Genomic DNA, 25554 nt, shown 5'->3' with positions numbered 1-25554 from the left:
GCCTTGGCACTTCACAGGGTGCACATGAAGGGGACGGAATGGATGGGGCAGATCCTGCAAGAACAAGAGGGAGAGGATTGAGGTTCCCCGAGGTGCAGTCACTCTCTGGCACCTCGGCAGGGCTGGGCCTGGGTGCTCCCGGTGCTGCTGGGCAAGACCCATTTCTGGGGTGCTGGGCACTGGAGCTGCAACACCTGCCGCAGGGGACTTTAGCAGCCCTTATCTTCGGGGGGATTACGCCCAACTGCCACGCCCCCTGTTTCACTCAAACCCCAGTGGGCTGGCGCTCTCCAGCATGCCTTCGGCTGAAGAAACCAACAAAACCCCCCTTAACCAACCAAAATCCGGCCCTGCCGTCCCACCGAGCGAGGTCGTTTCTGTCACCTGTCGCGAGCAGGATAAACTCGGTGCAACACCTCGACTAAAGACCTTAAAGTCTACGTCTGGTCCCGTCCGGTCCCGGCAACCTGCTTGCCTCGGTTTGATGCTATTTGTGCTTCTCCCTTCCCCTGGTACCCAAAACCAGGTCGGAGCCGGGGGGTGCAGGGACCCGCTCCAAACACACCGTCACTTCGAGCCAGAGGAAGCTTCAATCTTTGGGAAGTCCCGGCCGCGGGTGCGGCGGTGGCTCCCGTGCTGGGCTGCAAAGCCGGAATCCCGTGGTGGATTTTGGGCCAGGAGAGAGAGACCTCCCGGAGGGCAGCGGGGGCCGCCGCGGGGGTTCGACGGCGGGAACGATGCAGAACCCGCTGCGCGCGGGTGGCGCGGCGGTTGAGGGGAGCAGGCAGAGCTCGGCTCCCGCTCCCAGGAAACGGTTTTCCCCCTACCCCGGGGAACAGGGACTTTTCCGCCGAAACTAAGTCTGCGGGCAGCTCACTCGGGTGCCCGGTCCCCAGCGTCAGCACCCAGCCCCGAACAGCTCCCGCGCCCGCGGTAAGGGAGGGGGGACATCCCTTGAGTGCTCGCTCGCTGCAGGCCTCGGCAGCGGCGGGCGGGCCCGTCCCACCGCCCACCGCAGCCCCCGCCGCCCCCCGCCGTCGCCCTTACCCCGTGCCGGTATCGTGCCGCAGCTTGCGCCGCTCGCCGTCTTTGGAAAAGCAGTACGACAGAAAAGGAAAACCAATCCGTGGGAAAAAAGAAGGGGCACGAGCAGAGCCGAGGGCCCGGCGCTGTCGGGTCCCGCCGGCCCTGTGGTGTGTCCAGGTCGGGCACTGCCCGCCGAGTCCCCGAGAGTCGCGACCGCCTCGGCGCTGGTGGCGGGACGGGCTCCGAGAGGCTTCACGCGTGGCGCGGGGAGGCTCCGCCCCGTCAACATCCTCCGGCCCTGCCATTGGTCCGCGCTCTGCCGGGGGCGGAGTCTGGCGAGCGGGCTCGGTCCCCGGGGCGGGATGAGGCCCGGGAGTGGTACCCAGGGATGCTCCGGGACCCACCTTACCCCACAGCCGGGGCTACAGCCAGCCCCAGCAGTCCCGAAGCCTATGTTCTGCCCCCTAGGGGCACCCCCAGCCCTTTGGCTCCTCCCCGTGCCCACATCCCGCTTCTGGCCCCTGAGGTACCCACAGCCATGAGGGCAAAGCAGAAGAGGGGCTGGCAGAGCTTCGAATGAAAGGATGGGATCTGCCCTTGTTGAATTCACAAGGTCACAGCCTTAGGCTTCGAAAAGAAATCCCAACCCTGCCCCCCCTGCCCTGCCCTCCCAAAGGCTTTGACAGAGCCCACGGACAGACCCCCACTCCCTCCCCAACCACAGGGGCTAAGAGCAGCTGTGAAGGCCAAGGGAAGCTTGTTTGCTTTTCCTTGCAGAGCCAGGCCTGCCCTTGGTGGGAGCACGGGGCTTTGGGAGGTCTAAGGGAGGTTTAAACACACAGTGCTCCTCCTGCACCTGCCCTGCAGGGGAAGGGTCTTGGAGAGCAAAGGGCAGGTGAGCAACCAGAGCCACTCTTGAGAGTTGTTGCTATCTGATGTGGTGTGTCCTAGAAGGATTTTCCTGCCAGGATGTCTGGGGATTTGGGTGAAACAAGCTGAGGGGGTCAAACCCTGCAGTCATTGGAATGAGGGGCATGTGCCCGCACGCAGCCACCCTGGTCTGCAACTGTCCCCATGAGCTGGCTTGGCTGCTCCTGCAGCCTTAGGGACCCCCAGCTCAGAGCTCAGAGCAGGCAAAAAAACCTGCCAGTCACCTGCCAGGACCCCCTGGAGCAAGGACCTGTGTGTTGTGTCCTGAGCTGCCAGGTGAGTGAGATGGCCAAGGGCAGGAGGTGCTCTCAGCCCAATCCAGTTGGAGCAGGAGAATGGGAAGGTGCTGCTGGGGGGCTGCAAAGTGACCTGCCTCACATCCTCCCTCTACACAGCAGGACTGAGGGGGGAAAAGTTGAGGAAAAGCACCATGCTGCAGCAGCCCCAGGCAGGATCTGGAGGGCAATCTCTGTCCCTGGAAATGCTCAGATGGGACAGGGTCAGGTCTTGGCAGCCAGCAGGCAAGAGGACCAGAATTTTCCAGTGCCCTTCCAGCCCCCTTCTCCCACCTTCTCATCCCAAGGGGCAGCCCTGCTCCCCAGCTGTGTGCACAGAAAGGTACCCACAGCCTTGCCACAGCCAGCCTGGCCCCCAGCCTGCATCCTTGAGCCCACTGCCCTCCCCACGAGGCTCCCCAAGCCTGTTACCCCCAGCCCCGCCACCCCCTGTGCTGGCAGATGAGCGTGCATTGCTTTGGTTCCTGCCTTAGCGCAGCCCAACTGCTCCTTGAGGGAGAAGGCTTGGCTTGATGCAGGCTTAGCTCTTCGTGTGGCTTCTGTGCAGCTGCTCTCACCACCCTGGCCCCACAAGGGCTCTGAATCCCTGGTTGTCCCTGAGCTCTCAGCATGGGCCTGGAGCACACCATGCCTTGGCACTTCACAGGGTGCACATGAAGGGCAGGGAATGGATGGTCTCAAGGTATCAGGCTTTGTGGCACTGGGGGAATAATGGTCTTAGGAGATTGTAGGTTGCACACAGGCATCCTGCTCTTGGATCTGTGGAGGACATTGATCTTTCATGGTTGGCTGGAGGAGGTAGCTCCTGTTCCTCCATCCTGGTCTCCTCTGAAACAGAGAATTGCTTGGTAATTTTGGGTGCAGCTCTGACCTCTCCCAGCATGGCCTAGGCACTTCCAACCCTGGTAGAGGGTGGACAGGAGCCTTCTCCCACTGACTGGTGATTTTGGTTTCTCTCCCCAGAGTACCAGCACCTCATCAGAAGCTGTTTGTCCTTGTGCCCCTCAAACAGGTCATAGCTGGAAGATGTTCAGACAGTCTTGGCTGCAGGACTTTCTCTTGCCCCAGAAGCCAGTAGAGATCCATCCTCCCTGCGCAGTAGGATTCAGGCACCCAGGAAGTGACTGTTCCACACATCTCATTGCATTAAGAAACAAAGAAAACGAGACTGTTTCCTGGTGACTGTGGCACTGAGTAGGGATCACAGCTGATGAGATGCTTCCACTGGTCCTGAGGGAGGTTGCAGAGCAAGTGGCTAAGTGCTCTCCATCATATTTGAGAAGTTGTGGCAGTCTGGTGAAGTTCCTGCAAACTAGAAAAGCAAAGACATCTGCAGCCCAATGGTATCGTTGTGCCCTGCAATCCAGGGCACAGCTGTGCCATCCTGCAGTACAACACCAAGCTCAGGATCATCATCCTTGACCTGGCAACTGGCAGGGTGAAGCTGACTGACTTTGGTTGTGAGACCTTCCTTGAGGACATGCTCTACATCCAAATGAAACCAAGATGAGTCCACACCTGGGGAGCAGGGCCTGGCAGGTTGACTACATCAGAGTGCCACAGACCCGCCAAGACCCACTGTGTGCCCACCATGGAGGAAACCACTCCTGGATGCCTGGAGACACCCCCAGTGCCTGGCACCACTGCCTGGAGCACCATCCTAGGCCTGGCAAAACAAGTCCTGTGGTGACATGGCACCCCAGAGCGAATGGAGTCAGACAATGGAGCTCATTTCAAGAATAGCTTGGTTACCACCTGAGCAAGAGAGCACAGCATTGACTGGGTATATCATTGTTTGGGTTAGTCCCACTTCAAACAAAGGCAAACCCATCCAAGAAATTTGGCTTCACAAAACAAATACTGAGCTTCTTTGAAATTACTGAGCACTCTGTTGTTTATTCAACAGAAATATTAAAAACCTATGTCCAACATATAATTCTAATTAAAACTGAGTACGACCTGCCCAACCCAGATCATTCCTATCATTTAATTCAAAAAGATTGTAACTCTAACATTTGGGATTAAAAAACCTGAAAGCCACCAGCACATTTTTTGTTCCAAAATTCAAGTATTTTTCTTCAAAGTAGCCACATTCAACCAGGTGCAAGATGTGGGGAAGTGTTTACAAGCTGTGTGAAAAGCAGTAATAAGTTCAAAATGACTATTAACACCTATGCATTAATAAAAATATTTAATGGCAAATATTTAAACTCTTCAATACAAGATGGATTTTGTAATACCACAAATTCAAGGACTAAAAAAGCTTCCCAGTTGCTTTTGTTAAAACAAACCTACTTCACTTAGAAGTGTACTCTGCCACAAAAAGAGAAATCCTCTGTTCATAAGCATCCATACATCGTTGATGTATTTCAAAATTAAGCATGTTACCAAATAATACTTTTAATTCAGTTGTCTCTAACTTATCTTGAAAAAGTTTGATTACACAGAAATTACAAGTTACAGGATATGCAATGTACTGAAATTAATTAGATTTTTGTTTTTCCTTATATCTTCCTTATGAAAACCAGGTACAAATGAAAGTGGACCAAAATATATTTGCCTGTTCAACTCCTACAAGTCCTTCTGCCTTCATCCCTTGCCTTTTAGGAAAAAAAGAATAAAAACAGAAGCAAAAGCTACTATGGCCAGTGCTGGCTGAAATGTCCATGGTCATGGTGTTAAACAAATTTTAACACAACTCTCCAGTTGCATATATCTTTGCATCATTTTTCACTGAAAATTCCCCAATCTTGCTGCAAAGATTGGTCCATAAAGGACACTTGAATCCCAATATCTACTTTTTGCTGTAACAGCAACAGGAAGTGTTCCCACATATGTTGTCCTTTTCATACATGGCACTCTCTTCACAGTGGCAGCTTCAGAATACTGTCACAAAATACCTGCAATTTAGAGAATAAAAACTAGGGGACATCATTCTGTGGAACAGCTATGGAACTATTGCCTTCACATTTTAATTAAACTAAGATACCTGTGACACTTTTAACATCAGTGACTTAAAACTCACTAGAAATATAGAATTTGGCACATTATACATTGCATTTTGTACTACTAAAACCTCCACACACATCTTTATATATATATAAAGATGTGCTGGTTTAAAGGTGAACCAGCAGGGGAAATGAACTCACCACGAGAGAGATTATAAGTCAGACCTAAAATTTAATAATAATATTACAATAACAACACTGACACACAAGGGAAATTGCTTTCAACTCACAAAACCCCAGCAGTATAACCCAGTGTCCTGGGGCACAAACCCAAGGGGGTTTGTTTGCCCTTGTGCTGAGACCCCTGTGGTTCCCCCAAGTCCAGAGCAAAAGGAAAAGAAAAACCTGTTGGTGCAGGCGAGGGCTGTGGTCTGGGCGAGAGCGGGGATCTCCTCCTGTTGAGGTCCTGCTGCTGCTCTGGATCCGACGAGAGGTTCCCGAGGTCTTCTTACCCACCCCTTATGTACGCTCAGGGAGCACTCAGTCCCTCCCCCTGGGCGGGGACTCACACAGTGGGTGATTAACTCTGGGAGCCAGGGGGTGTTGAGCTGTTGATGGCCCATGAGCAGCTCCGCCCCCCTCAGGCTGGGTGTGAAGGTGATAATGGCTCCCTGGGCAGCTGCTGCTAATGGCCCATTGACCTTGGGGAATGAATAGAGGGGGTGGAATACACAGCTTTGATCACTCCACACAGGGTTAGCTGGTCCCTCCCGCTGAACTAGGACAATATATATGTATATCTGAAGTAGAATTGTGTTGCATTGTATGTACTTGCAAGTCCCCAGATACATGAGATACGTGCAGACCATTTCATCTACCAGGGGACCACTGATATCACTTCCATACAAAGAAAAGAGCCAGTTTGGTCCTTGGATCTGATGATCATGCAGCTTTCCCCATTTAACATCTAGAAGACATAAAAGAATAGACTAAAAGTTCTATCAAAACTTATAAAAGCATTTCACCATCCCTTGTCTGCTAATCCAAAGTGAGTATTAAAGTTACAGAGCAAAAGCAAGGAGTAGATTTCATGCAGTAAATTCCAAGGACAACCCCAACTGGGGACAGCAACATGTTAATGCTCCAACAGAAAAGATTCTCTGACAGCTCTTGTTTTCTGCAAGAACCCAAAACATTCAGAAATTCTGACTCTGCCTTCACCCTCCAAATCAGAACACAGTTGAACATTAAACAACACAGTTCTACTCAGGTGGATTCAGGAGGATCCATTTTTAATTCAGAAGAAAAAATCATCTTGCAAAGCTTCCTTAAAGCAGTCTGGGATTGCAGTTCCTAAGAGGATATGTGAAAATATTCCAGGAGATGCCTGGGAGGAATCTTGGGTTCATTGAGGAAGATACATTTTTCTGAAAATCAAAATATCATTGTGAGCAGCTTTTCTGGAGGACTCTGGGACTTCTACCTGGGATATCAAGAGCCTAAATCCAAGAGGAAAAGACTCTGAGAGATGCCTGGGAGAAGTCTCAGGGAAGATCCTGGAAGATGCAGGATCCACAAAACAGAAAACTCACCTTCCTTGGGGCAGTCTGGGGCTGCTGTCTGGGATGTCAGCTCCATAGAGGAGATGTCAAAGGACTCCTGGGAGGAGTTCCACATAGATTTCTCCTGCTAACTCTGACAGCACCAAAACTTGGTGAGAATGAAGAAAAACAGCCAATAAGAAGAACATTATTCTGGAGAGGGTGAGGCAGCAGCTTTAGCAGAAGGCTCTGCAGGTCTGACCTCCAGCTTCAGAGAGCTGAAAACTGCCAGAGTCACCCACAGCCTGGCTTGCACTGCTGAGCTTAGTGATGATCTGCACCAAGGAATGCCTGAGCTGCAACTCCTTAGGCCAAACAGGGCAAAGCACTCCTTAAACAGAGGACAACCCCTTGGACTGAGGGGTGGAAAAGGAGCAAGGGCAGGGGAAACCTATGGTGGGGAGGGGATGTTAGATCTGGATATTGAGTACAAGCCCTTCTTTGGGGGCTCTTTAGGAAGAAAACATCCATCTTGGTATGCCCCAGCCCTGAGGGCTGGAGTGAGGGCACCCAAGCATCCCTGCCCCTGTGCACCCCATGTTCCTACCCTCTGTGTGGCTCTGGAGAATAGCAGGATGTTGCCCAGGACTTTATCCACACAGGTGAGCAGCTGCTCCTTGGGGGCTTGGGCTCCCTCCATATGTTGCTGCTGTACCTCTGTTGGTAGAGATATGTCAGCACATCAGTCCCAGGACTCTGGTGGTCTCCTGTGGCAGTCGCTGCCCTGCACCCTCCCCTGTTCCACTTGGTACACTAATAGATCATCTTTGAAAAGATACTTTTTCCTCATGCTTGGCAGGAGTCACCTCCCAGGGCTGAGGGTTTCTGTCCTCTTCCCAATCCTCTTGTCAATGTCCACATCTGGGACAGGGATCCCCGTTGCTTGACTTTGCTACTGAAGTAGAGAAAAGCCAGAACCTAGGGGATTTCACTAAAAGCACCCATCTTTCCGGGGAGTCTCCAAGAGATAAGATCTAATTTATGGAAGACATCTAACTCTCAGTGAAGTCATAATTAAAGGCCCATGTAGCGAAGAGGTTAATCCCAAGAAAAAAGCCAGAACACCACGTTTGGCAAGACCCACTACGAGAATCTGCAAGAATCAGCAAAATTGGACCAAGTTGAAAAGTTCATGAGGATGAAGAGCAAAAATACGACCACCACCAGATGAAGTAACAGGATCTCCCCTCATAATATTCCTCAAAATGGACAGCTCCACCCCAACCCCGCCTGCTATGAATATTATAACTAGATATTGCAATATTATAATCGTGCATGAATATGTAGGTAAAAATATTGTAATACCTCACTAGAAATGTATAAATACTGTAGCTTCTCACTGTAGATTTTGGACCTCTTTTGTCCAATACTAATCGGAGAGTTACCCCAACGTTGTCTTAATAAATACCTTGCTGTTTATTGACTAAAACTTTGTCTCTAAACAGTTTGTTCTGCCTTTTTGGGCATCACTACCATTTACTATCATATCATGGGCTGTGATATTCCAGCATTGGAGCAGCCAGGTCCCCAGGTCCCCCCACTTGCCCAGCAGCTCACCCAGTAATGGGATCATGTGATTATCTCTGGCTCTTTCTCCTATTCTGAGGGCCCTGCTTCCTCTTCATCCCTCACTATGCAAACTGGTTTGGTCTTGGATTTCTTCTTCTGTATAGAGGCACAGGTTGTTCCTCTGAATCAGCTGCCTGTAGTCTGCTTTTCTCATCTTCCTCCTGAGAGTGCCATCTAGTGAGGAGCAGTGTCTGACAGATCCTAGCCAGGGCCCAGCCTATTGCATAACTTTGCACTTCTCTGGAAGAGCCACAACATTTTACTTTCAAATATTCTGCCATTTGATCAGTGTTCTGTTGTTTTCAGGGATGAACTTCCAAACCATTGGAACAGAAGAATCCTTCAAAAATTAAGACCTACACATGCCTTCCCCTTTCTACACCTCCCTTGCCTTATTGAAACCTCCTTGCCTTGCCTTTTTTTTGCCTTGCCTTGCATTAAAAATTAGATGTCTTAGATGGCAAGCAAGTGAAAAATGCAGTTTCGTGATGGCCAAGATATATCTGGACCTGAGACACATGGCACCAGCTGGTTCACCATCTCAACTCATAAATTCTACCATTAACTCCCAGGAACAAGGACACAAGTAGCCATGAGAGGAGGGTGTGCACCACTGAGGACAGACGTTGGTGAACTATTTGGAAAACTTTGCATAAAATACATTCAGAAACAGGAAAGGCAATTTAAAAACTGGCCAATTAGGTGTTTCTGGAAACAAGAACCTGGTCAAAGGGAACACGAGTGCTTTGTGTAATGCTGGAGGGCACGAAGGGTGAGGAATCAAAGTGTCATTCAGGCTGGAAGGGACTTTGCTGGTTGTCTGTAGAAAACATTCCAAGAAAACAGATTGGTTGTAGGCAACACAAGAAGTGAGTAGAGGGACAGGCAAGGCAAGGCCAGGCAAGGGAGCAGCAGGAAAGGCAATGAAAGTCAAAGGATTGGCAGGCAAGGCCAGGCACAAAAGGGATAGGCAGGGCAAGGCAAGGGATGTGTCCTCAAGGCAAGGTCAGGCATGGCAAGGAAATGCAGGAGTTAGGGTATGTGCTGGAGAGGAGGAACTCTATACATTTCCCCTGATACAAGAACTATCCTCGAAGAGGTGAAAATTTCTGGAAGCAAAAAGGAACTCCAGCATGCTTTAGAATGAATGCTGGTTTTGGAGGGGCAGAGTCCTGATTTTTCCATCATAGCCCAGCTTCTATAGAACTTAAACAAGAAAACAGCTTCCTGGGACAGCACTCCAGTCCATGAGAAGGCCCTAAAACTGTTGGTCTCTGGGGCAGGAAGATATGGTGCTCTTGGGCCCTTTTATCCACAGGACATTTTACAGATTGATGGGCTTTTGCCATTCATGGACTGTCAATTCATGTGTGGCAGCACAGGCCAGGGGATCCCACTCGTCCAATCCAATTTCACCATGTGGCTTTGAGGATGCTCAAAGTGATATTCTGTATGGGAAAAGACTGTGCTGAACTTGGCATTACAGGAAGCAGGCAAAATTGTGAGACAGCAGGTGAGGTCCCTTTTAAGACACACCCCACCTTTCCACCCCATCAGAGTGGCACAAAGTGACACTGTCAGGAAGGGGGATGCAGTTAGAGCACTCTTGCCCCATTCACAGGGTGTAGGAAGGACCACCAAAGAGTCTCTCTTTACAAGAACTAAGGCTGAGCCCCAAGGGACCCCTTGTGTTTCCTCCATTAAATCTGCTCCTTTTTATACCACGGATGTACAGAGTGTTTGGTTTACTGATGTGTAGGGGGAAATTTGAACAGCACAGGCCATGGCATGCTGTTAGAGGCCTGTATGCCCAACCCAGCCTATGCAGAAAATAGCGAGGCCCCTGCGCCCTTGAGTTTGCTTCAAAAGGAAACAGATTTGCAGCAAATAGAAACAGGCAAGGGCCAATCGGGTCATGTTGTGAGGCTCATGGACACCAGCTATTAGCCAATAGTGCACTTGTATTATTCACGTGCTTTTAGAAGTAGGAGATATAAGTAAGTGTGTAAGAAACAATAAAGGGAGCATTGACTATACCTCTGTGAGGATACATCTTTGACGCCGGCGCCGAAACTCGAGGGCTCGTTCGATCTTTTTACCTTACTGATGTCTCCTCTAAAAGGCAGAAGAAGACTCCAGAGGGCCTGTTAACTCTCCCATGTGGGGCACTGCCCTTCCCTCCGTTGTAATCTGATAACCAGCAGCGACATGCAAGGCTAGAGCCGTGTATATGCAAACTGCGCCTCTGTGTGCCGGGTCCTGCGGCGGCTGCACGCTGGGTCTGCGGGTCCCGCTGTGGATCTCGTAGGTCTGTCACACACAGGGACCCAACTGCTGTCCCTTCCAGCTGTGGCGTGGGCTGTGGAGCAGCCCCTGCAACTGCTCCCCCGTGGCCGTGCCCAGCTCCCCACAGCCATGCCCAGCTCCCCACAGCCGTGCCCAGCTCCCCTGTGGACATGCCCAGCTCCCCACAGCCGTGCCCAGCTCCCCACAGTTGTGCCCAGCTCCCCTGTGGCCGTGCCCAGCTCCCTACAGCCGTGCCCAGCTCCCCACAGCCGTGCCCAGCTCCCCTGTGGCCGTGCCCAGCTCCCCTGTGGCTGTGCCCAGCTCCCCACAGCTGTGCCCAGCTGCCCTGTGGCCGTGCCCAGCTCCCCACAGTCATGTCCAGCTCCCCTGTGGCCATGCCCAGCTCCCCTGTGGCTGTGCCCAGCTCCCCACAGCCGTGCCCAGCTCCCCTATGGCCATGCCCACCTCCCCACAGCCGTGCCCAGCTCCCCTATGGCCATGCCCAGCTCCCCACAGCCATGCCCAGCTCCCCACAGCCGTGCCCAGCTCCCCTGTGGCCGTGCCCAGCTCCCCTGTGGCCGTGCCCAGCTCCCCACAGCCATGCTCAGCTCCCCTGTGGCCGTGCCCAGCTCCCCTGTGGCCATGCCCAACTCCTCTGTGGCCATGCCCAGCTCCCCTGTGGCCATGCCCAACTCCTCTGTGGCCATGCCCAGCTCCCCTGTGGCCGTGCCCAGCTCCCCCCAGCCGTGCCCCCAGCACTGTGGACACGCGGTCAGTGACTGCTGTCGGCCACGGCACCAGCCGGGTCCCTGCCCCTGGCAGAAGCAGCCCCAGAATTAGGGATATCAAGTGAATTTCTTATTAAAAAATCACAGCAGGAGAATAAGAAGCAAAATAAACCTTAAAACCACAAGGGAATGGGGGTCGTGGTCACTTCAATACAGAGTGTTCCTGCTGGTGCTCAAGGAGAGGTGTCAGAGTCCTTCCCCTGCTCCAAGGTGAGTCCCCCTGCCAGTCCTGTCTTTCCAGCAAACCTGCTCCAACAGGGGCTTCCCATGGAGTCACAGCCCGTCTTGGCCATCCCCCTGCTCTGGCGAGAGCTGCTCCCCTCCATGGGTTGCAGGGGCACAGCTGCTTCATCCTGGCCTTACTCTCATAATCTCGAGGGAATCTGTTCTCTGTGCCTGGAACATCTCCCTCCCTTCCTTCTGCACTGCTCCTGGGGTGTGGCAGAGCTGTCTCTCACAAATTCTCACTCTGCTCTTCTGTGCATACTGTTACAGCTACACAAGAATTTTTTCTCTCCTAAATGTCTTATCCTTGAGAAGTTACTGTCACCTCTGATGGGCTCGGCCTTGGCCAGCAGTGAGTCCAGCCTGAAGCCACATGGCAACTGGTCAGGTATAGGCATGGTGAGGGACACCTCGGGGCAAGTATTTGTTTTGGGGACACCTTGGGGCAAGTATTTACTCCAAATGAGGACATTATGCTGCCAAAAGCCAAGAAACTGTTAAACCACTGGGTTTCCATCTTTATCTGTGGAGTAACAAAATCTGAAATCTCTCTAGCCCTGGGCAATAACTTGCCAATGACCACAATGTCTCTACATTCCTAAAAGTTTTAGGGCTTGAGTAGGTTCTTGAATTCTTTTTATCAACCTCCCACCCCTTACTTTTCATATGGTGCCACACTAACTCTAATTGTTCTTGTACTTCCTGCTCAGTTTCTCCTTGAATCATTATATCATCCTTATAATGTGTGTCTTGTAGCATCTCTGTTTAGGACATTTTGTCCAGGTGTTCTGCCACAATTCAATAGCAGAAGGTGGGACTATGGAGCCACCCTCCAAGTAAGTGGGCAAACGAGTACTGCCTGCCTGGCCAAAGAAAAGCAAAGTGATCCCAATGTTCCTCAGCAACGAGGATTGTAAAGAAAGCATTAGCTAAGTCAGTTACTGCATTCCAAGTTCTAGGGTGTCATCATCTTTCCTCATTTATAGTGACAGTATCTGGTACCACAGTTGCCAGTGGTGGGGTAAATTCGTCAAACTCCTCATAGTCTGCTGTCATTTGCCACATTCCATCATTCTTTTTAACAGGCCAGATAGGATTATTAAAGGCAGTGGCTGTTGGTTTCAACATCTAGTAAACTCTTATTGGTGTGTGAGATCTCTTCATGTCCTCCTGGTATATGATGTTGGTTCATTTGTTACTCCTTTGGTGGCAGGTGGAATTTGTACCAGAGATATTTTAGCTTTCCCAAGTAAAACTGATATGCATATCCTGTTTCCAATTGGTACTTACCATCAGCTAAGTGGTAAAGTCTGTGCCTTTAAAATATCAGTTCCAGTTCTCAGGGACAGGAACAATCCTCACTGGAGGAGTTTGCTTTGGCCAATTGCCAATTTTCATCTCAATTTTTATCTGTATGGGTTCAATTTGTTTGTCACCTAATTCTGTAATCAAAATTTTTTACCCTTTCAACTTTTTAGGACTACCATAAATTAAAGAGGCCTGCACTTCAGTATCCACAGGGGCCTTACATATTTGACAAGATCTATTTTTCCAATAAATTTGAAGCCCCATGTGAGGACAATAGTCTTTTCTCACCCACCCTTGTGCTGGAGCTTGGCCTTCATCTCATTCTGTTTTCAATTCTTTCAATTCTTGCAACTTTCTGACATCTGGCCACCAGCAGAGATTGGCACACTGATCCCATTCCCTTTTGTCCCCCAGAGCCATTGACTCACCAACGAGGAGAGTCCTCCACTGGCCAGAGCACTGTCCCTTTGAGGTTCATGGAAGGGAGAAGGAGGTCCAATTGCTCCATGCATCATGTCATCCTTTTGGCCTGAGCCCGAATTCTTTACTTTTTGAACAGGTTTTCTTAACCCACACTTCTTGTCTGATCTCTGCATCTCATTAGTCAGGAGCCCATCCATCTTATCTTGAGCCAGGCCATCTCTCAGCAAGGCAGCAAACATTTCCTTTAGAGATATTCAATTCTCTGTCACCTCACCATTCCTGTTATTGCCCTCTCCTATGTCGTTTGGGTCCCCATTTCCCCAAATCTCCTCCAACTGTTGGATTTTCTTTGTGACTTCTCCTATGGGGTTTCCTGTTTCTTTTATCAGTAAAGTCAGAATGACACTTACATGCATGTGAAGCACTCTCCATCATCCTATTTCAAATTGAATTGAAGATTCTCCAGGCTAAATCTTAAATCTATCTATCATACTGTTAATCTCATGCTGAGTAAAATCATCCACAACATCACACCTAACTGGACAACCACTGGGATCAGCTTCCAGTCTCCTGTGTATTATTGCTTTGCTTAAGTAAACCCTTCACCCTCCCAGCTACTGTCCAAATCAGTTAAATACCAGATATCTCCACCCTGTTTCACATGATTCCTGTCCATCCCTGCCTGTGCAATCACATCATGAAGTTTTTCTATTTACTTGACCCTTTTGCTCTCAGTATTTTAGTGGCCTACCTGGCCAGCTGCTTTTTCTGCTCCTGTTTGAGAAGTGTCAAACTTGTACATCAATGGTTGATTTTAACATTGCAACACAAGTATTTTCCCCTGCAATTCACTGAGCTTTGCTCCTCTGAATTAAACTTACCCTCACATGTTTGTTCTCTCTGTTGACACTCCTTTCCCTATGAGGCCAGTAAAATCCATCCTCATCTTGCTGGAGCACTGCCTTGGGTTGAGCTGCCCAATACAGAGTGTTACCCTCCCTCCCCTTCTGCTGAGGAAAGGGAGAAAGGAAAAAAACCTGGAAACTCAAAACAGGTTCACATATATTTATACAGAAAAGAGAAAGTTAAAAGAAAACTACAATATAACACACAATTACACAAGTTAGAAATAACAAAAAATAACTCCCTGCTCCCCACTGAACACAAATCCCACTATTTTAGCTACAAATCACTCCAGAGAACTCAGTGCTCAGAGGGACAGACTCAAGCAGAGAGGAAGACTAAGAACAAACAATTTACTCCCCTAAGATACCCTAGGGGTGAGGTGCTAGGCCTGGTTCAGGAGAACAAGATGATACATCTTTCCCAGACGAGCAGCCAAGAGGAACTGAGGAACTCCTCCTATACCAGCTTTTATATTTTGAGAAAATATCAGAATATGGTATGGAATACCATTGGCTTACAGCACCCAGCTGTCAGCTGGCCCAGCCCAGCTCAAGTCAGCTGATAGTCTCAGGCCTACTCTGAAATCTAAAGCCTAATTTTAGGCCAACACCTCACTAAACCCATAACAAGCATTCACTTCCTTTTTGTTTCCCTACTGACACCCCTTGGAAAGGTTTCACTACATCAACCAGTTCTGCCTCCTTCAAACAGGAATCCCAATTCTTACAAAACTCATTACACAACCTCTCAGGGGCCAAAATAATAGAAGGTAACTGTTCCCTGCTGGCAATGTCCAGTCATACACCTGTCTTTAAAAAAAGCCCCTTTCGTTTTATACCCTGTGCCCTGAGGACAAATCTGGTTTGCTGGCAGGCAGGGCTCTCATCAAAATGACTCTACACTCTTCAGTGTACAAGATGAAGCGTTGCCTAAACAAGCACAATGAAGCACCTTCAAGGGGTGTTTGGGATGCTGGAAGAGCTCCTGCAACAGCTTCAGCCTCATCTCCCACCAGCACCTGCACACAGGGCAGATGCCCCACTAGTGTGCCAAGTGTGCAAAGTGGTTTTGGAGCAGCTCCCATGTCATTGAGCATCAGCAAAAAGCACATGGAGGAGAGACTCGTCTGCTGCTACATTGCAAAGAGACCTGGTGAGCCACAATCCCAGTGATCCACACTGGGAATACCACGGGCTTGTTGTCTTCACATTCTCCTGGTAACCACACCCACTGGTGCCAAGAACGATTGAGCTTTGCCCCAAGATCAAAGGTGGCAGCCTTGGGCTCTCAGGTGCCAATGATGGGCCTTCCCTAACACTCCAAAACAGCAAGGCCTTTGTCTCCTGGCACCTTTTGTCTGTGAAGGATCCTTATCCCTCTTCAATTCTTGGCTGGAAAATGGCAATTTGCCAGACCCTCTTGTGCCAAGAACGACGGAGCTTTGGCCAAGATCAAAGGTGGCAGCCTTGGGCTCTCAGGTGCCAACGATGCACCTTCTGTAACACTCCAAAAGCAGCAGGGCCTTTGTGTCCTGCTCCCATTTGTCTGGGGGAAATCCTTATACATCTTCAATTCCTGGCTGAAAAATCGCAACTCACCAGACCCACTGGTGCCAAGGAACAATTGAGCTTTGTGCCAAGATCAAAGGTGGCAGCCTTGGGCTCTGAGGTGCCAATGATGCACCTTCCCTAACACTCCAAAAGCAGCAAGCCCCCTGTGTACTGGCACTGTTTGTCTGGAGAAATCTTGGTCCATCTTCAATTCTTGGCTCAAAAATGGGAATTTCCCACATCCAGCTGTGCCAGGGAATGCTTGAGCTTTGTGCCAAGATCAAAGGTGGCAGCCTTGGGCTCTGAGGTGCCAATGATGCATCTTCCCTAACACTCCAAAAGCAGCAGGGCCTTTGTTTCCTGGCACCTTTTGTTTGGGAGGAATCTTCGTTCATCTGCAATTCTTGGGACAAAAATGAGATTTTGTCAGAGCCACTGGGGCCAAGGAACGATTCAAGTTTGCCCCAAGATCAAAGGTGGCAGCCTTGGGCTCTCAGGTGCCAATGATGGGCCTTCCCTAACACTCCAAAAACAGCAAGGCCTTTGTTTCCTGGCACCTTTTGTCTGTGAAGGATCCTTATCCCTCTTCAATTCTTGGCTGGAAAATGGCAATCTGCCAGACCCTCTTGTGCCAAGAACGACTGAGCTTTGCCCCAAGATCAAAGGTGGCAGCCTTGGGCTCTCAGGTGCCAATGATGCGTCTCCATTAACACTCTAAAAGCTGCAATCCCTTTCTGTCCTGGCACCTTTTCTCCGGGAGGAATCTTCTTCCATCTTCAATTCTGGGCTGAAAAATGGCAATTTCCCAGACCCACTGGTTCAAAGACACAATTGAGCTTTGAGCCAGGATCAAAGGTTGCCCCCTTGGGCTCTCAGGTGCCAAAGATGTGCCTTCACTAACACTCTAAAAACAGCAATCCCTTTGTGTCCTGGCACATTTTCCTCTCAGGTTACTCAGCCAGCTCAAGGGAGAGCCTTTGGCAGATTTCCTTTTTCCCCCCACAGCCATTGGTTTCAGACACACAGTCTGGTAAGACAGAGGAAGTGGCCTCAGGAAGCATTTGGGCCAAAAGAGCTCCCTAAAAATGGTGGCAGCAGCTTCTTGCCAGCCCAGAGGAGCTGACCCTCCGTGCTGACCTGGGCCTTTGGACACACATTTCCTGACCTTGTCCCCTGCCAGCCACCAAAGGGATGTCATTGCTCAACATCCCAGCCAGCACTTTCCAAAGAGGAAACCAGAGTGCAGATGTCACTTCTCTCCAAGTGACAAACCCAGGGCAGAGCTACAGCAGCAGTGACAGCTGGGAGGGTCTGCTCAGGGGGGTGTGACTGTAAAAGTCAACTCTTCCATCTGGGAATGTCTGATCATTACAGAGGTTTGAGGAGAACCTGCTGGTCTCCTACTCCTTGTGATTGTCTCAGCAAGGATACCAAATTTATTTCCTGACAATACTGCTCTGAGAGACACAGAACTCTGACTTCACACTAAACAGTATTTCAGGACACAAACAAAACACAAAAGGAGAAGAGTAAGTTAAGAAACAATCAAATCCAATAGCACAGAACAAAATTCTTCCTTTTATTCAGCGCTGGGAACACGGGGGATAATTCCACCAAAGACTTATTTAAGGAGAGTTTTGTGTTTCCAGGTTTATATACTTAGTTACAACTGAGAACTCCTCCCCAAAGTTACGCAGGGTATTTTGGGTGACTTTTAACAGATCTAATGGGCTGCTCTTACCTCTACAGCTCTTTGTTTCCTTTTAACTAAATGTTACAGCTTCAAGCCTCAGCCTTGACAAGTTTTCTGATTTATTTCTTACAGCTTTGCCTCCAATTTAAACAAGCTTTTATTTCTTAGAGTTTATTTCTTAATTTAGGTTTATTTCTTTAAGGTTTATTTATTTAAGTTTATTTAAGGTTTATTTCTTAAAGTTCAGCTTACAGGGTTAAATTCCTCTTTGTCTAAAGCTCTGCATGGCTAAGATCCCTAACAAACTAAGATACAAGCTAAAATAAAATATTACTATAAAATACAAAGTTAGTACAGTTCTGATTAAAATTAGTAAAGACCAGATGATTTTATGGAGAAGGGACAAAATCTTTTTTCTTGAGGGGTCCCTGAGTTAGTTCATTCAGTGAACAGATTATAAATTGGTTACCTAATGAGTCTGACCTGTGACTTTTTAACACACAACTCCTGACCTCGTGTCCTGTCAGCCACCACAGTGTTCACTGCTCAACATCGCAGCTGAGTCTCTCTGCGCGCATGGGACGGGAGCGCTTTGGGGCAGTTTTAGGTCGGTTGTGGTTTGGTTTGAGGTTGATTCGAGGGTGTATTTTTAAATAAAGCGCGGCCGGAACGCGCGCCCAGCACTTCCCTCCCCGCCCCAAGATGGCGGGCGGCGCCTGAGGCGGGTCTGGGCCCGCCCCAAGATGGCGGGCGGCGCCTGAGGCGGGTCCGGGCCCGCCCCAAGATGGCGGGCGGCGTTGGAGGCGGGGCTGGGCTGGCCATGGCCGCGACGCGGCTGGAAGTAAACATGGTGCGGCTGCTGAGCCGCTGTGAGGCGATGGCGGCGGAGCGGCGGGACCCCGAGGAGTGGCGGCTGGAGAAGGTGAGGTTGCCCGGCCCCCCCTGCCCCTCAGCAACCCCCGGGGACCCTCAGGAACCCTCAGGAACCCTCAGTTCTGCCCCTGATACACCGTCGTTTTGCCCCAAATAAATACTCCCCGCGGTTCGGCCCCTCAGGAACCCTCAGTTCGGCCCCCCAACACCCCGCGGTTCTGCCCCCCAGTCCCCCCCAGTTCTGCCCCCCAGTCCCCCCCAGTTCTGCCCCCCCCCAGTCCCCCCCAGTTCTGCCCCCCAGTCCCCCCCAGTTCTGCCCCCCAGTACCTCCCAGTTCTGCCCCCCAACACCCCGCGGTTCTGCCCCCCAACACCCCGCGGTTCTGCCCCCCAACACCCCGCGGTTCGGCCCCTCAGGCCCCCTCGGCCCCTCAGGCCCCCTCTGTGCGCTGTCGAACCCGCAGCCTCTGCCATTATTTATTTCTTTCCCTTTTCCCCCGCAGTACGTGGCGGCCCTGCAGGACATGCTGCGGCAGCTGCAGCAGCAGCACAGGTGAGGCCGCGGTGGGCACAGGGGAACAGCCTCGGACTGTGCCAAGGGGGGTTCAGGTTGGATATTGAGGGAAAATCTCCTCACTGTAAGAGCGGGTAAGCGCTGGAGTGGTTTGCCCAGGGGAGCTGTGCAGTCACTGCCTCTGGAAGTGTTCAGAAAGCGAGTGGATGTGGCACTTTGTGTGGTGTGGTTCAGTGGGAATGGGGGGATTCAGCTGAAGGTTGGATTGATGGTCCTGGATGTCTTTTCCAACCTTAACGATTACGTGGTTTGATAGTCCCTTAGCCCAGCCCACAGACACCACAGCACGTCCTTCCCTGTGCCCTGAGTGCTCCCTGCCTTGGAAAAGCTCATTTGCAGGGGGTTGCAAATGTGTCCCTGTCCTGAGGCTGCACCTCTTAAAGGTGCTTCTTTGAAGAACCATGTGGGGTTTTTTTCTATCTTATTTTATTTGGAAAGGCACCTGAACAGCAGGAAATGCTGGTAACTTTTGGTTTTCCTTTTATTATCTTTCAATTCCCATAGCAAGCCAGCCCCTGAGCTGCTGAATGAATATTCCCGCAAAGTGGACTTCCTGAAGGGCCTCCTGGAAGCTGAAAAATTGGTAAGATCTACTAGTTCAGCTTGAAAAGACTTTAGTGTTCTGTTCTTATATTCACCTTATTGCCTGGTTTCTGTGTTTACTTTTAGCTTGTGTCTCAAAATAACAGTTGTTAAAATCTTACCAGGCAGTCCTTGGTAAAACTGTGAATAAATATATTGGATCCATGTTTGGTTAAAAGAAGATGTTGCACGAACTCTGAAACTTCTTTGCTCCTTTTCAAAAGCAAAATACACCTTGCCCACATCCTTCTCCCTCCTTTGCTGTGAGGTGCAGGGGCAGGCCCTTCAGCCCTGACCCCTCTCTGGATGGTGCCAGAATCATAGAATGGATTGGGTTGGAAAAGCCCTCCAAGATCAGCAAGTCCAACCCTTGGTCCAACCCCACTGTGATCACCAGCCCAGGGCACTCCGTGCCCTGGGCTGGTGATCACAGTAGGGTTGGATCAAGACGTGGTGGATTCTCACTCAGTGCCACATCCATAGAATCATACAATGGATTGGGTTGGAAGAGACCTCTGAGATCATCAAGTCCAACCCTTGGTCCAACTCCAGTCCCTTTACCAGATCATGGCACTCAGTGCCACGGCCAAGCTCAGCTGAAAAACCTCCAGGGATGGGGAATCCACCCCCTCTCTGGGCAGCCCATTCCAATCCCTGAGCACTCTCTCTGCAAAGAATTTTTTTCTGATCTCCAACTTCAATTTCCCCTGGCAGAGCTTGAGCCCCCCTTGTCCTATTGCTGAGTGCCTGGGAGAAGAGACCAACCCCCAGCTGGCCAGAACTTCCCTTCAGGCAGTTCCAGACATTGCTGAGGTCACCTCTGAGCCTCCTCTTCTCCAGGCTAAACACCCCCAGCTCCCTCAGCCTCTCCCCACAGCACTTGTGCTCCAGTCCCTTCTTCCAGCCTTGCTGTTGTTCCTTCAGCCCTGACCCCTCTCTGGGTGGTTCCAGGTGCTCCTGCAGAGCTGGGAAAGCCCAATAAGCTGGGCTTTTCAGCTCATGGGGTTACAGCAGTGCTGCTGGTCAGGGTGACTTCTCTGTGGGAAGGAGAAGGATGCAACAAGGATTAGGGTGGTCACCCCCCCAGGTGCCTGTGACATCCATGACCTTCCGCTGTTCCTTCCCACTCACAGTCCTCACCCACGGAGAAGGCTCTGGCAAACCAGTTCCTGGCCCCCGGGCGCACCCCCACGACAGCCAAGGAGAGAACCCCGGCCACCAAAACAGTCCACCTGCAGGCCAAGGCTCGCTGCACGGGCCAGATGAGGAGTGAGCTGCTTGGCACAGTAGGTTTGGTGCTGCTGCTTCTTTGCTGTGCTTCACAGATTGCCCTTGTTGTGTTCAGCTGGCTGTGCCTGAGCTGTGTCCCAGGCTGGGGGGTCACCTTTTTTCCCGTTTGGATGGTGTGAATCTTGGGCACAGGCACTTTGCCAGGCCTGGAGGGCTGGATCTTAACACTGACCCTTTGTAACCTGCTGGTTTCGTTCTCTTTTTGCCTCCCAGGACCCCTTGGCTACCAATGGTAAGTTTGATTGTTGTTTTCTCCAACTTTACTCAATTTGAGTCTTACAGGGAGAGGAGGAGGAAGGTCAGGAATTAAAGATTGCCCAAGGTGTGCTTTTAATTTAGTGGCCCATTTTTTTTCAAGGTAGCAGATTTTAAAGTCAAATGAACCCAAAACCAGATGAAAGTCCAAGTGTTACCAATGGCATCAGGGACTTGTAGGAACCTCTTTTTGTGGCATTTATACAGAAACAGACATTCTAATTACACAATTAGCAAGGACAGTTTGTTGTTGTTCCTGTTCCCTTCTGCTCTGAGCAAATCATGTGATTCTGGGCACTTGGAGTAGGCGTTGTTCAGTTCCCCTGGAATACACAGCCATGTTTTTCACTTAGGGAACTGGGAGGAATTAATTTGTGGTTTCCATGGCTACTGTTATGGTGGCTGGAGCTGGGCCAATGTAACATGTCCTGAAAGAACACCAAGGCTTCAACCCTGCCCTCAGGGATGTGATTCATCTGGGGTTTTTCTCCCTCTTTTGATGTTACATGCCCTCTTTTCCCTGCAGAAAGCAGGTGGGCATTTGACATCCATATTCCTCAGGGTGGAGGCCAAGTAGGATTTGAACATCTGAAAATCCCTTCCAGAAGACTTGTGATTGCATGGGAATTTATAATGTGCTAAAACACAACTTTAACCCTTTTTTTTTTCAGATTCTGAGGAGTTGAACATAAGGAAGCGAAAGTAAGTCAAAATTCCTCATTGTAATCCTCAGCATTTTGGAAACTGTTTTCCCAATGACCTTTAAATCCAAGATACTCTTTATTTGGGAAATGTCTGCTGATAGAAACCAAAATATAATGACATAACTGGCCTTGTTGTACCATAGAGTTGCAGGGTCAGGGGAAACCTTGGGAGATGGCCCCAGGAGGAGGTTCAAAGCCCTTTTTTCCCCCTTGTGCTGTTGCAGAGGCCTCACATCCGACGAGAAGCAGTCGGCAGTGGAGCTGGATGCTGTGCTGCAGCACCACCAGGACATGCAGGAGAAGCTGGCGGAGGAGATGCTCAGCTTGGCTCGCAGCCTCAAGAACAACACTCTGGCTGCACAGAACGTGATCAAACAGGACAACCAGGTAGGGCACGTTGGAGCTGTAACCCCTCAGTTTTCCAGGTTGAGGTGCTAATGAGTGAAATCCTATCCCTGTAACTTGATTCCAAGTGGGATTACAGTGGGGAAACTGGAGGCAATACCTGCCTGCTGCTGTCTGTGTGCAATTTCCTGGAGAAGGGTGGGCACAGCAGTGGGCACGGGCTGGGGAGGCCAAAACAGCTGAGGGAGCTGAGAGGATTTCATAGGGTACTTATAATTGATGTGTTTGATACTTGTATGCCTGATAATGAGATGGTCAAGAGGTTTGGACAATGCTCTCAGGCACAGGGTGGGATTCTTGGGGTGTCCTGGGCAGGGACAGGGGTTGGGCTGGATGATCCTTGGGGAACTCCTTCACCTCAGCATATTCTGTGGTTCCTCCTTTGCACAGTTCAGATATTGTTTTGGAAAAAAACATTGTAGGTTCAGGAAAAACCATGACACCTGTTCAGTGAGTGCAGACATGCTGGACAGAGAAGAGCAATGAGGCTGGAGAAGGGACTGGAGCACAAGTGCTGTGGGGAGAGGCTGAGGGAGCTGGGGGTGTTCAGCCTGGAGAAGAGGAGGCTCAGAGGTGACCTCAGCACTGTCTAGAACTACCTGAAGGGAAGTTCTGGCCAGGTGTGGGTTGGTCTCTTCTCCCAGGCACTCAGCAATAGGACAAGGGGGCACGATGGGCTCAAGCTCTGCCAGGGGAAATTTAAGTTGGATATCAGAACAAAACTCTTTGCAGAGAGAGTGCTCAGGGATTGGAATGGGCTGCCCAGAGAGGGGGTGGATTCCCCATCCCTGGAGGTTTTTCAGCTGAGCTTGGCCGTGGCACTGAGTGCCATGATCTGGTAAAGGGACTGGAGTTGGACCAAGGGTTGGACTTGATGATCTCGGAGGTCTTTTCCAACCCAATCCATTCTATGATTCCTCTTTTGGGGAAAACCTCAGCCAGACCTGCAGCCCTGAGTGTGCCACTGTTTGCTGTCTTTGCTCCACAGACACTGTCCCATTCCCTCAGGATGGCAGACCAGAACTTCGAGAAGCTCAAGGACGAGTCCGACCGCCTGGAACAGCACGCCAAGAAATCTGTCAACTGGCTGCTGTGGCTAATGCTGATTGTAGTTTGCTTTATATTCATCAGCATGATTCTCTTCATCAGGATTTTCCCCAAATTAAAGTGATGATTTTTATTTTACTTGAAGCTGCCAGCTGGGCAGTTGGAAAGCTCATGTGGTGTGAGAACTGTCAGCAGTCAATGTCTTTGCTACTTGTCATGTCCTTAAAGAGGCTGTCCAAGGCCTACCCTGGTATCTCTTCTTTGTGCAGGCAGTGGAGGGTTTCGTGGGAAAGGTTTTCCACACTTGGATAGTTGGTTACAGTTTACCTGGTGACTGTTGTTGCCTGTTGAGGGAAGAGCTGAGATATTCACACTGAGCTGCTAACAAGGTCGTTACTGGGTAAATGCAGTCATTTTTAATGTGGTTGTGGCAAATGTTTTGACTCTTAAAAGACATTTAGTCAACATGAATATAAATAACAAGTGAAGTCTTACACTCTTCACAGCTTTTCTGTGCTGACCTAGGACTTGCTGCCAACAGGATATTTAGTTTCAGCCCTGTACATACACAGCTGTAGGTGCAGGAAGAGAATTCTGCCATTGAGGTGCTTGCCTGGCTCAGATTCAGAGTATCAACAGGTAAAACCCTTCTCAGGCTCACCTTCTTCTCAGGTGGATATTTGGGACTTTGGACTTCACAATCTTCTCCAGTTTAGGCTTCCTGTAGGTCTGGAGTTGCTTGCTGTTGCAATGTTTGCTTCCCTTCTGTATGTACAAATGTTCTCCCTTCTCATTGTTATGTTGATGCCGTTTCATGAGGAAAACACCCTGACCCTGCACTGTAGAACTGCACACACAGAACTGCAGGTGGCACAGACCTCACCTGTGCAAACATGTTTTCCCTGTAAGGTGAGAGCAGAGGAAGGTGGTGTCTTCAAGATGGGAGCAATAATTAAAAAAATACTCAGCCTTTCCTTTTGAAACAAATTATTCTGGTCGAGTGTTCCTGTCAAATGTCTTAAGAGTTTGCTACAATAAAACACATGAACTAGAATTAATATTTTTAAAAACACTGCTAATGGCAGGAAAACTTTGGCTCTGCAGTAAAGCAGAGTTTGTGTGACAGCGTTGTAGGTGCTTGTGGTGAGCTGAAAGCAAACCCTTGTTTGGTGGTGTTTGTGGAGCCCTCCTGAGGAGGGGGTTGGTGTTCAGGTGTGAGGTGTGTCCCTCTGAGGAGAGCAGGGCACCAGCTGACCCCCTGTGCGCTTCAGCCTTTTCTGTTGCTGTTTGGAACCACCAGAGGGGGTGTTCCAGCCCTGACCGGTGATCCCAGCAGTCCCGGGCCAGGAGGAGGTGAGAGAAGAGCTGTTTGTCACTGCTGGGTTCTTCAGAAAACCCAGCTTTGCTTGGAACACATCCCAAAGCACCAGGCTCTGTGTCAGAGCTGTGCCTGTCCTGTCCAAACCCAGCTGTTAATGAGACAGCTAACACCTTTTACATAAAATATTTCTGTTCATTTAACAAGATATTTGCTATTTACTATGCCATTCACTTATGGAATCAATTTATAAATATAATATGAAGCACAACTTTTTTATTTGATGTATGTGATACACTCCTGTTCAAGCAAACTTGTTACTTACCTTGAACTTTATAGAGATTTATAGTTGTAGCAGTCGATTTATGGACATTTCTACTTTTCCCACTTGTTTTTCTTCAGCTGTAATGTTTGACATTTCACTGGGCTTCATTAGTCAATGCTCTGTCACCAAACTATTTTTCAGTTCTAATTGTTTACTACTTTCACCACAGGCATTTCAGCTCTTAGAGGCTGCATGTGGTGCTGGAATGTTTTTCGTGTGAGATTTTTGGGATGCAACATGAATGCTTCATGGTCTATAACGTTTTCCACTTTATTACTTGAAATAAATTATTTTTTTCTAGCTTGCCAAAGATTTGGTGCATCATTGCAGACCAGTTTAAAGCTGAATTTTGCTATTAGCCATGTGTTGCCTGTAATTTTTGGCACTTATAAATTAAGACCTCAGTTGGAAAGACCAGAAGGAGAACTATCAGTGACAGCTTGTGCCCAGGAAAACATCCACCCCTCCAAGTCACAGCAATTGCTTTCCAAAGAAGCCTGCACAGAGTGAGTTCAGAAACTGTTTAACTTTTGACTGTTAACGTTTCATGAGTGTTTGTTGTTTTGAAGAATGAACTGGCGGGATTGAACCCTGTAACTTATAACACCTTTTGTTATCTCGTGGCCGTTGAGC

General features: G+C 49.7%; 1 protein-coding gene across 1 annotated transcript; it reads left to right on the top strand.

The window, feature by feature from the left end:
- Positions 1-18309: 18309 nt before the first annotated feature.
- Positions 18310-25227, top strand: USE1 (unconventional SNARE in the ER 1). The gene is made up of 8 exons (XM_071578227.1): positions 18310-18471; positions 18925-18974; positions 19500-19578; positions 20711-20863; positions 21081-21099; positions 21794-21824; positions 22051-22213; positions 23220-25227. The coding sequence occupies exons 1-8, from the start codon at positions 18334-18336 to the stop codon at positions 23400-23402; spliced, it is 816 nt and encodes a 271-aa protein (XP_071434328.1). The 5' UTR covers positions 18310-18333; the 3' UTR covers positions 23403-25227.
- The last annotated feature ends 327 nt before the right edge of the window (positions 25228-25554 follow it).

Source organism: Pithys albifrons, chromosome 27, assembly GCF_047495875.1.
Source record: "Pithys albifrons albifrons isolate INPA30051 chromosome 27, PitAlb_v1, whole genome shotgun sequence".
In the NCBI taxonomy this organism is placed as follows: domain Eukaryota; kingdom Metazoa; phylum Chordata; class Aves; order Passeriformes; family Thamnophilidae; genus Pithys; species Pithys albifrons.
Note: the sequence above shows the minus strand (reverse complement) of the source record. Positions and strands in the feature narration are given on the sequence as shown.

Coding starts and splice junctions, on each gene's coding strand:
- USE1 (XM_071578227.1), top strand. CDS start 18,334: ATGGCGGGCGGCGTTGGAGGCGGGGCTGGGCTGGCCATGGCCGCGACG. Junction 18,975..19,499: donor CAGCTGCAGCAGCAGCACAG/GTGAGGCCGCGG, acceptor CAATTCCCATAG/CAAGCCAGCCCCTGAGCTGC. Junction 21,825..22,050: donor TTGAACATAAGGAAGCGAAA/GTAAGTCAAAAT, acceptor GTGCTGTTGCAG/AGGCCTCACATCCGACGAGA.